Below are 14,460 nucleotides of genomic sequence, written 5' to 3'. Positions count from 1 at the left end.
TTTTTTTTTTTTTAAAGCAAGCAGTACCCTCTGCTGATGAAGGTGCAGGGAAATTGGTGCTCATGTACCTCTGCAGCTGGGAGCCAGAACTTTTGTGGATCACAGGTTGGCACATGTAAGAGTCTTAATTGTTCCCTAGCTTTTGAACTAGTAATTCTCTTTCCAGAAATGTATCATAAGGAAATAGGCACTGAGCACAGTGCCTGAGAGCTGTGTTTCAGGGTAGGGAGGGAAATCTTCTCAGGCTGAAGAAATCGTTTTACATGTTGTACCTCACCTATCAAATGGGCTTCAACAAAGCTCAGATGTAACCACCATATTCCACAAGAGTGTCCTCTTAGGTCCTCTGAGGTGGGCAGTAATGGAGCTGCTGCTTGTTTTGATTATTTTGTTTTTCTGTGTATTCAGAGATCCGTGGGCATTTATTGCAGCATTAACAGCAAAATATTGAGAATTGTGTTCAGTGTCTAATAATAGCATTTGGTAAAAATACATTGTGTCCAAAGGATTCAGGATCTGTGCAGGCATTAGTTATAAACATAGAGGAGAGTATTTGATGTCATGGGAAAGACTGAATGCAAAGTGAAGTGAATGGTCCAGGCCATATGTGATACAAGCCATTCAGGGTTGCGAAGGAGGATCTGTACCTATACATGCATGTTAGGGTAAAATAGCTTGAGAAACCACTTGCCTCGCCTTGGGTCTATAACTTTTTTGCTGGTGGAACCACCGCAGTTTTTATTTTAGCTTTAGAGACTCATTGTGCACATCTAGACTTCTTTTTAATATAATGAGCTCATACTACTTTAATCAGAAGAAGTTATTTAAAATAAATTTAGCATCATGAGCTGCCAGATTGAAACCGTAATGGGCCAGATGGCTTGTTTTTACATCGTCTCCTTGCTTGTGCTCTGCAGTCCAATAGCAAGAAGGGAGAGACTTGAGGAAATCGGGGGAACCCGGGAAAGCTGTAGGTGCTGGCAAAGCAGCATTTAAGTGCTGTGTGTAAGTGGTGTGGGGGAAGTGTGGGGGATGCCCAGGGAAAGATGAGTGAAGGATGAGGTGCGCAAACTATGTGCATGCAAAGCTGGAGCCACCGATACAGTGGGGAGTCGAAGCGGCAGTGCTTGCTGTGACAGAGACTGCTTCAGATGTGGGAAGGGTCAGTGCCTTGTGGTTGATGACATCCTGGACAGGAGCACCGCGGGGGCCAGGGCTGGGCAGAGGATGCTGTAGAGAGGCCCAGGTGACTCTGGGTGGAGATTTGAGTAAGTTCCTGAAGTGTAAGCAAACAAATTCTGAGTAGCTGACAGAATTTCCCCAAATCTGTGTTCAGAGTACACAGTGGGTAAGACACAGTTACATTCTTGCCTCTTTTGTTTGTTTCTTTTAAAATCTACACACATTGTAGAAACAGTAAGATCTATCTTACACACACACACACACCACCCCCACCCCCCACCCCCAACTACCAGCTCATGTCTTCTCACAGCAGGTCCAGGCTGGGTTTATGAGACCTACTAGTTCTGCCTCTGATCTCGTGACCAGTCTCCCCGCCCCACCCGCCCCCAGCCCCTGGCTGGAACCAGAGCACCCTGGTGCCTGGGTTCCTTGCCTAGTGGACTGAGCTAGCAGTTTTCCCTTCCAGGCCGATTTATGGTCACACTGGAAATGGCACCAATTTGGGGTCTGGATGATTCTTCAGGCCTTCCAGGCAATGGACCTCCTCTGTGGCATGGCATGAGGGACCTGTCCCAACACATGTGTTCTCTGACCTGGCTATGGTTACAGAATCATCCTTAAGGTTGTTGGGAAATGGCTACCAAGTAGATGGACTCTCACCTACTTACGATTTAACACTCACCAGACAAACACTGTTATTGTATCAAGTTCAAATGCAATTAGATAGGGTTTTTCAGTAGATTCTGAGCTAAACAGAGGTGGGGTTTCTTTCTTTGCCCCTTGAACTTTTTTGGGGGGGTGGGGAGGCGAGGCTGTTGAGGGGATACGTGTTGGTGGCCACGCTCATGCACCGTAGTCTGCCCTCCTTTTATTTGGAACTACTTTTTGCTACACTGGGGAAATCTCTGTGATGTTGGAGCCATGGGTGCTTTTTTTTTTTTTTTTTTTTTTGCCAGTCCTGGGGCTTGAACTCAGGGCCTGAGCACTGTCCCTGGCTTCTTTTTTTGGCTCAAGGCTAGCACTCTGCCACTTGAGCCACAGCACCACTTCTGGCCATTTTCTGTATATGTGGTGCTGGGGAATCGAACCCAGGGCCTCATGTATATGAGACAGGCACTCTTGCCACTGGGCCATATCCCCAGCCCACCCCATGGGTGTTTTGAATGTATTAAAAGAATGGCCATTTATTCATCCTTTCCAACCAAAGCGCTCCACCTGGAAGTTTCCCCAGTTTTGTATTCTTGCTCTCTTACGCCTTCCCGGTCCAGTCGTACGGCCTACTCTCCTCCAAGAGGTGTGCTGAGCCAGCCTCCCATGGGTGATGTGTCTGTCAGGGCAGGGTGAGAGTGTACATGGATTTCTGAAGGCGCATTGTGGAGAGTCTTGTTCCGGAAAGTTCCCTTTGGCTTTTGACGTGAACTCATGTGTACAGAAAAGTTGTAAAAATAGAACAAAGAATACACAACCCCATCATCCAGACTCCCCAGATATTAATATTACGTCATGTTCATTTCCCTCATGTATATATGTGTATATGTGTGTGTACCTGTGTAAATGTGTGGTGTGAGCACACCACCCTGATTAAAATAAAACTGACATGCAGATGGTGTCTGTCTACAGACCTTATTTCTCCAGTTGTCTCAGTTACGTTCTTTATAAGAAAAAAACAACCACCACCTATTACGTGTTAACATTCGGTTGTCAGATCTCCTTCCTCTCCCTTCATTCAAAGCAGTCTTTCCATCTGCATGTCTCCGATGCTGACGTTTCTGAACAGAGCAGGGCATTTTGTGGATTTTCCTCAACTGGAGTTTATCTGTTGTTCCCTCTTGATTACATTCAGGTTTTGCAATTTTGGCAGGCATGCGCGGTTAGGGGTGCTGAGTTCTCAGTGTAGCCTGTCAGGAGACACACCAGTGCCTTGTTTGTCTCTCTGCTGGTGATGTGAACTTTGATCACTTGATTAAGGTGGTGTCTGCCAGGTTTCTCCACTGTAGAGTTATTGTTTTTCCTCCTGTAATTAATCAGTGTCTGTGGGGAGATTCTTCGAGGCTGTAAAAACTTGCATCCATTAGTTTCAGTGTCATTGATTCTTTCCTGAATGGATTGTTATTACCATGATGGGTACCAAAGAGTGATTTCCTAACTCTGTACTTCTTTCCTACATTTATTTGTTGGGTTTCTACCCTAAGGAAGAACTCTCTCTCCTTGTTTGTGTGTTTTGTGTTTGTTTTTTTTTCATTATAGAGATTCATAGTTGCAAGTGCTTATTTTGTGCATGGGACTACAGTCCTCGGCTCTCATTTAATTTCCTTGCTGAAATGATCCCAGGCATGGTGGGAAGAAGGCTGTCGAGTCTCCTCTTCTGTCACTGGGCGATGGATAGGCACTCACCCGGCTTCCTTCTGTGTCATTTGAGAAATCCTCCTCATTCCTTCCGTGCAAGGTACACCAAGCTCTCTGCTCCAGTCCAAGAATTAACCGTTTTCCCAAGGATCTCTGATTCCAGTGGGCATCTTAAGCTATTAGAAAAACAAGAACAGAAGGAGACCCACAACCCAACTCCCTCCCTTCCTAGTTCTCGCTTTCTGTGCAAAAAGTTAATAAAAGGTTAAGGTTGGTAGAAGAACCAGATTGATCACCAGGGAATGCAAGGAATCTCCACCTTCCAAAGGCTGCCTGATGGAATTTCCTGGCCACAGCAAAACCATCTGCTTCACTCTTTGCAAAAGCAGGGAGTGCGGTATTTTACAGTAGAAACATTCCATCTGGGAGCTTTGGTAATCTTGAAAAGGATTTTCATTTATTTTGAACTGTGTTCTTAATTCCACATAAACTCCTCTCATTTCTCTTACTTCCACCCTGAAGCTAGGAAGAAGGCTCGAACCTAATCCTCCCTGCAGTGGCAGGCAGGGTTTCTTAGGGTTGAGGCTAGTTGTCTTGCCTGACCATGGGACTTCTCTCTTTTCTGGGCTCTTGAGCTGTTGTTCATGCCATTTATGAACAGCCACGAGGAATGTTCCACTTGGTCGGTCTCCCTCCTCCCGGATTGCCTAGAGTGGCTCATACCATTCTTCATGTGCAGATAAGGGAAAACCAGAGTGCTACAAACCCACTGAGTGAGTTCCAAGAGTACAGGGTGCTGCTGTTGCTAGAGGTCACTTGATGTACTTGGTGGCCATGTTGCTTTGGGCTTCTACTTAATTTGTGTCAAGTTAAGCCCTTAGGGGTGTGTGTGTATGTGTGTGTGGCGTATTTGTGTGAACTGCTGCTACTAATCTACACTGCTTTTCTTCTTTATTGATTTAGCTAACACCCTGAATTTCACTACCAGGCTTCATATTTATCTTTGTACAATTTTGTCTTGTTAGTTTGGGCCTCTGGTTTCAATAACCAGGGTCTTCTTTATTTTTATTTTTTGTCTTAATTTTACTATGCAGCCCATTAATCATTCCTTGTAACTTTTGGGTTTTCTGTGTATGCGTGTTTTGATACCTCAAGTTGTTGATTTAAGAGAACAGTTGTTTAAAGTGAAAAAGACCACAGACTTTATGGCTGGATGACTGTCTGTTTTTGTCATTTAGATAGCACAATCTTGGACACCCTCAGTTTTCCCATCTTTAAAATGGGATTAAAGCAGCACCAACTTCCAGGATCAGAGCCTAACCTGGTTAAGTGATAGCTTCTGTGTGGGGCTTTTAACTTTTCAAAAGCCTTGGGAAATAAAGGTGCAAAGGAGGAAATGACATCACCCATGACTTCATTCCCGTCGTAAAACTTTTGGTACAAATGTTTAGTGTTTTTTATGAGCATGCTTATCCATGCTTCATCCATTTAACATCTGATCATTTCCCCATGTCTGTAAATAGTTTCTTTAAAGAATCTTTTTTTTTTTTTGCAATAACATATGGGGCTTCCTACACTCTTTAGTGTTCCTCCCCCCACCCCATCTCCTGTTATGAAGTTTTATGCGTCCATGCATCTCTTGGGGTCGTTTCTTTAGGATAAATCCCTAAACAGGAGAAACTGCTGAGTCAAAAGTCCTTTGGAGTCCATTGGGAGATGCCTGGGCACCTGTAGGAGGGTGGTGGCTTGTTGCTTCTCCCTAGGCAAGGTGTAAGGAGCCTCCAGAGACACCAGCCTCTGCCTGCTGGCTGACTTCTCCAGTGATGCCCTGTGGGTTATTCATAGAGGCCACAGTTTCTCACTGTCTCTATTCTCTCTTTGTTGTTTCTTTTTTTTCTTTCCTTCCCCTTTGTTTCCCTTCTTGGTTTTCTGCCAAACAGCCCCTTGTGAAAGGACCGCCTAATTAACCCTGTGCTAATTAACAATTTAAAATTACACAGTGCGACTGTTCATGTTTAATTCCCTGGGAGCATAGCTGTGGGCAGGAGCCCCCTCCTTTTCATAGCGATCCACGCTCCCACCCCAGCCTTCTGGTAACTGTTGCATTTCACCCAGCTCTCTCTCTTTCAGTGAAAACCGCAGAACTGTCTTTGTATGTCTTTTTAGTTGGAAGAGGGAGATGGAGCTTTGAAAGGTAGAACTTGCTGTTTGCAAAGATGCAGTGAGCTTTATAGGAGAGGACTTTGTAACTTGGGGGGTTGAGCATAGGTCAGGGGGTAGGGGGTTCCTTTTTGGCGATGCTAGGATTTGAACTCGGAGCCTAGCACTTGCTAGGCAGGTAGGTACTCTTATTTTTGAGACAGAGATTTGTTTGCTGACTGTCTGGGCTGGTGCCTGGACTGTGAACCTGTTTTTTGTTCTCACTCTATAGTGAAAAGTAGGTCATAAGCCACTGCACCCAACTTCTTTCGTTGAGGAGTATCACAAACGTTTCTGCGCACGCTGGCTTTGAACCATGATCCTCTGGATCTCAGCCTGTCAAGAAGCTTGGATTATAGGTGTGGGTCACTAGCACCTGTCTTTGGGGGCGCTTCTTAATGAAGAATTGAAACTTTGCTGTACAAGATTGCATCTCAAATGGCAGGTTTAAATTCAAAACAAATGTTTATGCAAGAATGCTAGCCAGGTTATTTCTATGTCTTCCTTTGAAGTGTGTCATTGGAGATGTGCTTTATTAAAAACCTACCTTGGGAGCTGGATGTTGGTGGCTCACGCCTGTAATCCTAGCTATTCAGCAGGTTGAGATCTGAGGATCGTGGTTTGAAGCTAGCCTGTGTAGGAAAGTCCAAGAGATTCTTACCTCTCATGAAGCAACAAAAAGCTGAAAGTGGAGCCATGGCTCAAGAGCAAAAAGCTAAGCCACAGCACTCAGGCCCTGGGTTCAAACCCCAGTCACAGCACGTGTGCACCCCCCTAATTCTTTTTAAGTTGAGTGTATTCTGGGATGGGGTCTTGAGTGACACACATGAATATCTAAAGGGGACTTGAAGTAAGAGTGGAAGAAACCAGCTGTAGTCCAGGCTGAGGGTTTCTGTGCGAGCTAGCTCTGGAATGTGTATGGGACCAGTCGGGGGCCCGAGGAGAGGCGTGTGAGTGCTGTTGGCTGGCGGGGCTGCCTATGAAAGCGTGGGGACCGGCTTGGTTCCCAGGCTGCCCTCTGTAACTGAGGATCATTGATTTTACGGGAAACCATGTTTACAGACAGAGTGCTGATCGACCTGCGGAGTTGACTTCTGCCTCCTTAAGTAAGAACTACCTTTTTCTTATTGACTGGCTGATAAACAGACGGCCGGCTGGGTGGGAGAGTGGTGGATGCCCTGAGGTCTGTGAGCTGCCAGACGGGCAGAATGAGGAGATTGCTTCATGTCAGTGCTCTGATTCCCCCAGTCCATTCCCATTCCTAAACCTCCAGGAAACTACTACTGGGGGAGGAGCTGGAGACCATCCTTTCCTGGTTACCTGGCAGTATGGACACCGAGCCCAGAGAAGCTGGCAATCGGAGATTGTTGTACAGTGGTGTGCTTCAAGCTTCAGTTTGAATTTCCTGGGGATGATGTGAAAATGCAGTACTGGGGGTGTGTGTGTAAAAACCACCCCGGCTTATTATTAGCAAGGTGGTCATCTGTCTTCTTGACATAGCCAGCTTGCATGGATAGGAAGCCCTGAGCACGTACCCTGGATCCAGAAGTGGGATCCTCTTTTCTATAGGCATCTTCATGGAATTCTGCCCTCTGTGAATGGCGGCTGGTCCCTGGTCCTGTCACCACAACCATCTGTCTTTCCAAAGTAGCTACGATGTCATTATCTCTCCACACTTTCTGCTTGGGAGTAGAAAGCAAAATGAGTGAGTTTTGTTTTTATTTATTTATTTGCCAGTCCTGGGCCTTGGACTTGGGGCCTGAGCACTGTCCCTGGCTTCTTTTTGCTCAAGGCTAGCACTCTGCCACTTGAGCCACAGCGCCGCTTCTGGCCATTTTCCCATGCAAGTACTAACCAGGCCAGATCAGAGGAGATCCGGCATGTTCAGGGTGCTATGGCCGTAGACTGGTCGTTTTTGTTTTTGTTTTTTCTATATATGTGGTGCTGAGGAATTGAACCCAGGGCTTCATGTATACGAGGCAAGTTCTCTTGCCACTAGGCCATATTCCCAGCCCCTTGTTTTGTTTTTTAAAGTCCCAACCCTTTCTCAGGATAGTTTGTGGCAGAGGAGGAGGAGGCAGGACGCAGAGCAAGCAAAGCCCACCAATTAATTGGTAAACGCTTGCAGGTTTCTCTGGCCCAGCCCAGGCTGGAGAGGAAGATTGGCTTTTGCTGTCGATAAACAAGTCCCTGGTGCAGCATCAAAGCTGTTCTCCTTTATCAATCGTGGCCTCCCCTTCCCGCATGTTCCTGTAACTTACCAAGCATTTATGACATTGATTTTACAATCGGGCTGTTAACCCTCCCGCCCCTTCAGGCCTGCCAACCTTTTTGGCCCGAGTTGTCAATCAGATGTCACTCAGCCAATCAGGAGCATCCTGAAGAAAAGCCACCCTAGACTCTTTCTCACCTGTCTCATCTAAGCCTCTGTGGGGAAGTCCCATTGTATTTGTTGTGTGAGATGAGGTTTAGCATAGTCATCTCACTTTGAAGGCACTGGGAACTTTGTTGTCACAGAGGTTATACATTGAAAGATGAACATATGCACGTTTGTATTCGAAACAAATCATAGTGCGTTCTTCCAAAAAGTTATTTCTCCTGAGGCTTCTGGTAAACCTGCTTTCTCCATTTTTTCCCGAGGGGGAGCTGTTGGCTCACTGTGCAGTCAAGAATCAAGAAATTGGAGGGGAAAAAAAAATCGAACGAGAAGAAGATGGGGGCTACTGAGGATAGAGAGATGCAGCTTCAACTTCCATGTGCTGTGAATGAGTTGCACAATGTGTTCTCCAGGAAGGAAGCACAGAGAAAGGATGGCCAGGCGTCTGTGGATAATAGATCAGGCCCCCCCCTCCCCCCCGGGGTCCTGTAGGCCCAGTGCTGAGATGGAATACATGCTCCAGCAGGGATGCCGCCGCAGGAGCCAGGCGATCAGTGCTCTGTTGCTGCCCTCCCCAGGGACGAGAGGGCTTGTGGGGCGAGTGGAGCTCAGTGACACTTGGAGTCGGAAACGGAAAAGCCCCAGGGCTGAAGGACAGCTGCTTGGGTAGCGACTAATAACTAAGAGGCAGGTGTGGAACTGGGGCTTGCTGCTGAGCCCAGCTGCTGACTCAACTTGTGCTAAGATCCTTAATAGAAAAAAATAAATAAATAACCCGCCTGCCCCCTGTGCATATGGTGAGGATGGTGAGAGCTCTCTCCAGACAGAACCAGGCCGTAGACGGGCTGGTGGGCAAGCTGGAAGACTGAAGCGTCTGCCTGGTTCTTACTAGAAACACCAAGTTCATTCTTTGTACCTAGTCTCAGTCTATAGGGCTCTTTCTCTTGGTTGGCGTGGAGGTGCTGGGAATGGGGGGGGGGGTCCTGTCTTGTCTTCTACTTGGTAGAGACCACCCTCAGTTTGACGGCTTGGGAAATGGGATTGAGCCTTCTGAGAGAGAGGGGAGGAGGGATGCAGCCATAGGCTCTCTTGGGTTATTTTTTTTTTTGGAGTGGGGAGGGCAGGTGTGTCCACATCTGTATACTTGCTCTTAGTGCTCAGGCATCCTCAGAGGCCTTCTCTAGACTCTTGGCCAGGAGGGGCCAGAGCAGCCATTTCACTGAGCATCCTCGAAGACCTCGCCCCTTCCTCCTCCCTCCCCGCCCGTGTTCCCTGGGCCACGGGCAGCGTGATCCGCCTGCGGTGTCAGTGCCTCCTGTCTGAATGCGGTAGGGCCTCAGTTCTGTGACCTCCTTTGGTGCTCTCCTGCTCCTCCGTTGTGGCTGACTGCTTAGCTATGCTGGCAAGGAATGGGAACCAGAAGTGGTGCGAAGTCGAGGAGACAAGCTCCTGGACCCCCACTCCCTGCGCCCCTCACTTCTGCTTGGACCCGGCCGGCCACCGAGATGCACCGGGCAGCATCCCCGGCTTGCCCTGCGCCTCGTGGGCTCTGTGTTGTGGGTGTGGACAGCTCAGCTCTGAGCCCGCGGGACCTTAGCCTTGGCCCTCCTAACCTTTCCTTTCTCTCTCTCTTTTCCCTCTCTCCCTCCTCCCCCCTTGCCTCCGCCCTTCAGGTCCGATCTGTACTGGGTGCCATGAAAGCTCCACGCAGGCCTTACCATGGAAGGCTGTGACTCGCCGGTCGTCTCGGGGAAGGACAATGGGTGCAGTATCCCTCAGCACCGGCAATGGACTGAACTCAACAGCACCCACCTCCCCGACAAACCCAGTAGCATGGAGCAGCCCGCAGGCGAGAGCCACGGGCCCCTGGACAGCCTGAGGGCCCCCTTCAACGAGCGCCTGTCTGAGAGCAGCACCGCTGTCTCGGCCGGGCCTCCCGCCGAGCCCGCCAGCAAGGAGGTCAGCTGCAACGAGTGCTCGGCCTCCTTCGCCAGCCTCCAGGCCTACATGGAGCATCCCTGCCCTGGCGCCCACCCCGCGCCGCCCCTGCGGGAGGAGAGCGCGAGCGACACCAGCGAGGAGGGCGACGAGGAGAGCGACGTGGAGAACCTGGCCGGGGAGATCGTCTACCAGCCGGACGGCTCGGCGTACATTGTGGAGAGCCTGAGCCAGCTGACCCAGAGTGGGGGTGCATGTGGCAGTGGGCCTGTCCCTTCTCTCTTCCTGAACTCTCTCCCTGGGGCGGGGGGCAAACAAGGGGACCCTTCGTGTGCTGCACCCGTCTACCCACAGATCATCAACACTTTCCACATAGCCTCATCCTTCGGGAAATGGTTTGATGGCTCGGACCAGGCTTTCCCGAATACCTCAGCCCTGGCGGGGCTCAGTCCTGTCCTGCACAGCTTCCGCGTTTTTGACGTGCGACACAAAAGCAACAAGGATTACCTGAACAGCGACGGTTCTGCCAAAAGCTCCTGCGTATCCAAAGATGTTCCCAACAACGTGGACCTGTCCACGTTCGATGGCTTTGTGCTCTACGGCAAGAGGAAGCCCATCCTGATGTGTTTCTTGTGCAAACTCTCGTTTGGGTACGTTCGTTCGTTTGTGACCCACGCGGTGCACGACCATCGAATGACCCTGAGCGAGGACGAGCGGAAAATTCTTAGCAATAAGAACATCTCCGCTATCATCCAAGGGATCGGCAAAGACAAGGAACCCCTTGTCAGTTTTCTGGAACCAAAAAACAAAAACTTTCAACACCCTTTAGTTTCCACAGCTAACCTCATAGGCTCCGGACACAGTTTTTATGGTAAATTTAGTGGCATTCGGATGGAAGGGGAGGAGGCTCTCCCAGCCGGCACTGCCGCTGGCCCTGAGCAGCCCCAGGCTGGTCTTTTGGCCCCTAGCACCCTCTTGAACCTTGGCGGGCTCACCAGCTCGGTCCTGAAGACCCCCATTACCTCAGTCCCCCTGGGGCCTCTGGCTTCCAGTCCTACCAAATCCTCAGAGGGCAAGGACTGTGGGGCAGCCGACGGAGAGAAGCAAGAAGTGGGTGATCCCGATTGCTTCTCCGAGAAAGCAGAACCAGCTGAGGAAGAGGAGGCAGAGGAGGAAGAGGAGGAGGAGGAGGTGGAGGAGGAGGAGGAGGAAGAGGAGGAGGAAGAAGAGGAAGAGGAAGACGAGGGCTGCAAAGGACTCTTTCCAAGCGAGTTGGATGATGAGCTGGAGGACAGAGCCCTCGAGGAGTCCGGGGCTGCGGCCGGTGGTGGTAGCAAAAAGGAACTTGCTCTCTCAAACCAAAGCATTTCTAACTCCCCCTTAACGCCTAATGTGCTCCAGACCTTGTCGAGGAGCACAGCTTCTACTAGTTCTAATTCCGCTTCTTCCTTTGTTGTCTTTGATGGTGCGAACAGGAGGAATCGTTTAAGCTTTAACAGTGAGGGCGTCAGGGCCCACGTGGCGGAGGGCGGCCGGAGGCTGGACTTCACTGATGAAAGTGCCAATAAAGACAATGCCACAGCACCAGAACCAAATGAAAGCACAGAGGGTGACGATGGGGGCTTCGTCCCCCATCACCAGCATGCTGGCTCCCTCTGCGAGCTTGGGGTTGGGGAGTGCCCCTCGGGGAGCGGCGTGGAGTGCCCCAAATGTGACACGGTCCTGGGCTCCTCCCGTTCGCTGGGTGGCCACATGACCATGATGCATTCTCGTAACTCGTGCAAGACACTCAAGTGCCCCAAGTGTAACTGGCACTATAAGTACCAGCAGACGCTGGAGGCACACATGAAGGAGAAGCACCCGGAGCCAGGGGGCTCTTGTGTCTACTGCAAAAGCGGGCAGCCCCACCCCCGGTTGGCACGAGGCGAGAGCTACACGTGCGGTTACAAGCCTTTCCGCTGCGAGGTGTGTAACTACTCCACAACGACCAAAGGCAACCTCAGTATTCATATGCAGTCCGACAAGCATCTCAACAACATGCAGAACCTGCAGAACGGAGGTGGGGAGCAGGTCTTCAGCCACAGTGCTGGGGCGGCGGCGGCCGCGGCGGCGGCAGCAGCCGCAGCTGCCAATATCAGCAGCTCCTGCGGGGCTCCCTCACCCACCAAACCAAAAACCAAACCCACGTGGCGGTGTGAGGTGTGCGACTATGAGACCAACGTGGCCAGGAACCTCCGCATCCACATGACCAGCGAGAAGCATATGCATAACATGATGTTACTGCAGCAGAACATGACCCAGATCCAACACAACCGCCACCTGGGCCTGGGCAGCTTGCCTTCGCCTGCTGAAGCCGAGCTCTACCAGTACTACCTGGCCCAGAACATGAACCTGCCCAACCTGAAGATGGATGGTTCGGCCTCCGACGCCCAGTTCATGATGAGTGGATTCCAGCTGGATCCCACAGGGCCCATGGCCGCCATGACACCTGCTCTAGGTGAGGCTGACCACCTGGTTTGTTTTTTCTTTTATGTGTGTGTGGTTTTTTTTTTTTTTTTTTAATCCTAGGAATTTTTTTGGGGTGGGGGGGAAATGACGCATAGGCTGAGATGGTCCTGTTGTTGATTGGGTGGATTTTTCCCCCCTATCATTTTGAGTTGTTTTGCGGAAACCAAAGTGGCTTACCATCAAATATTTCCCCTTCTCAAGAATCGCTTGACTCTCTGGACCCATACGGAAGACTTTATGCGTTCAACAGAGCTGTGATTGTATTCTGGCCATTTAAGGGCAGGATTAAATTTTAAGTGTTTCCTCTGTAGTTTTTGGCTTATGATCAACCTTCTTTACTGTTTTCCATTCTCCCTTTCTCTTTGTCTCTCTCTTAATTTAAAAAAAATCGCCATAATCACTCAAAACTTGGGGTCCATTAAATATTTATTGAAACATACAGGAAACCGTATAGCTGGGACAATCATCTTAATAAGAGGAATAGGGCCAATCATCTCAATAAGAATTGGAGCTGGTACCATTCCATACTCAGATAACCACAGATTGGTTCAGTGCCGACCTGGGGAATCAGCCAGGGAGATTTCTCCGAAGTTCCCCATGCATTTATGAGGTCCTTGAGGAGAGAGATGTGTTCTTTTTCTCTTATTTTGGATGAGTTGTTGATGATTAGAGTCATTGGGAATTAATTGGGAATTAAATTGCCCTGGAAATACTGTAATGAGTGGTATGACAGATGAGAAAATGCATAAATTGTAAAATTGTCCCCTCCAAGAAAGCAAAGTTTTAATAGCATTTAGATGCTGGTGAATGGAACCTTTGTGGCCAGGAGAAACCACTGTGCTTTAGAGAAGTTGAGTTGGCTGTGTTTAGATGCTGAGGATGGTAGTCGGCCGTTAATGTAACAAATATTTGAGATAATCAGCTCATAAAACAACAACAACAACAACAACAAAAAGGATTTGTTTGCCTCTTAGTATTGGAGGTTTTGGTTCAGGGTCACTTGGTTGGCCCACTCTTGCTTTTGGGGCCCATGGCCTGCCCTCCACAGCATTACATAATGGTGGGAGAACCTGGTAGAGAAAGCTGCTCATCTGGTGGTGGCCGGAAGTGATTGGCAGGGGAAATGGAGGGGTCCCAAATGATTGGAAAGACTTCTGACTAGGTTCCACTTCCTGAAGGTTCCACCATCTGCTAATAGTGCTAGAGAAAGCTGGGTCCCTCAAGTTGTTGATGCATGTGTCTTGGGTGCACACTTAATCCAACCCATAGCAGTAAGCCTTACCAGTTGGATTCGTACATCTAAAATAGGACGGAGAATGTGTAGGATTCGCTTACAGCACAATGTGGATCTGTGGATAGAAAGAGCTCCTGTAGTAGAAGGCAAATCAGTTTGGTGAGGCCTCCCATGGACAGTGTGTGGTGCTCATCTGAGGTGAGTGCAGAGCCCTGCTTGGTCTTTCTACACCCAGATTCTCCCCACCTACCCGCTGAGAACCAGTGGTAATGGCCCAAGTTAAACACCCCATTACTGGCGGGGAATAAGTTGTTCTTGGCAACTAAGTATGGGCACTACCTTTATAGTGGGATGGTTTAGGTCAATGCCAGTCTTTATGTGTGTGGTGTTTTAGTGCTAATCGTTGCTGATGAGTTATATTCCAAATCGATTCGTTTTTGTTTTTTTCCCCCTTGCTTTCTGCTCGGCAGGTACTTAACCACTTGAACTCAGCCTCGCAGCCCTGAGGTGTGGTTCTCAAAGGAGGTTTTGATTTGCCCATCCTCCTAACTCTTCCCACTTCTCCCTCTGCTCTGCCCACCATTTGCATGTCCTTCTAAGAAGTTGGCATGGCAAGTCCTGTTTTCTCTCTGCTTCTTCTAAGGACTTCTAATGTTCACTCTAGCCTGCAACAGGT

General features: G+C 49.1%; 1 protein-coding gene across 1 annotated transcript in view; it reads left to right on the top strand.

The window, feature by feature from the left end:
- Positions 1-14,460, top strand: part of Zfhx3 (zinc finger homeobox 3) — a 188,271-nt gene that overhangs the window by 35,682 nt on the left and 138,129 nt on the right. The window contains 1 exon segment of the mRNA XM_048355204.1: positions 9,778-12,539. Coding sequence (XP_048211161.1) covers positions 9,824-12,539 — 2,716 coding nt within the window. The 5' untranslated portion in view covers positions 9,778-9,823.

This window comes from Perognathus longimembris, chromosome 10 (assembly GCF_023159225.1).
Source record: "Perognathus longimembris pacificus isolate PPM17 chromosome 10, ASM2315922v1, whole genome shotgun sequence".
In the NCBI taxonomy this organism is placed as follows: Eukaryota; Metazoa; Chordata; class Mammalia; order Rodentia; family Heteromyidae; genus Perognathus; species Perognathus longimembris.
The sequence above is the reverse complement of the archived record's forward strand: the minus strand, read 5'-3'. Positions and strand labels throughout refer to the sequence as shown.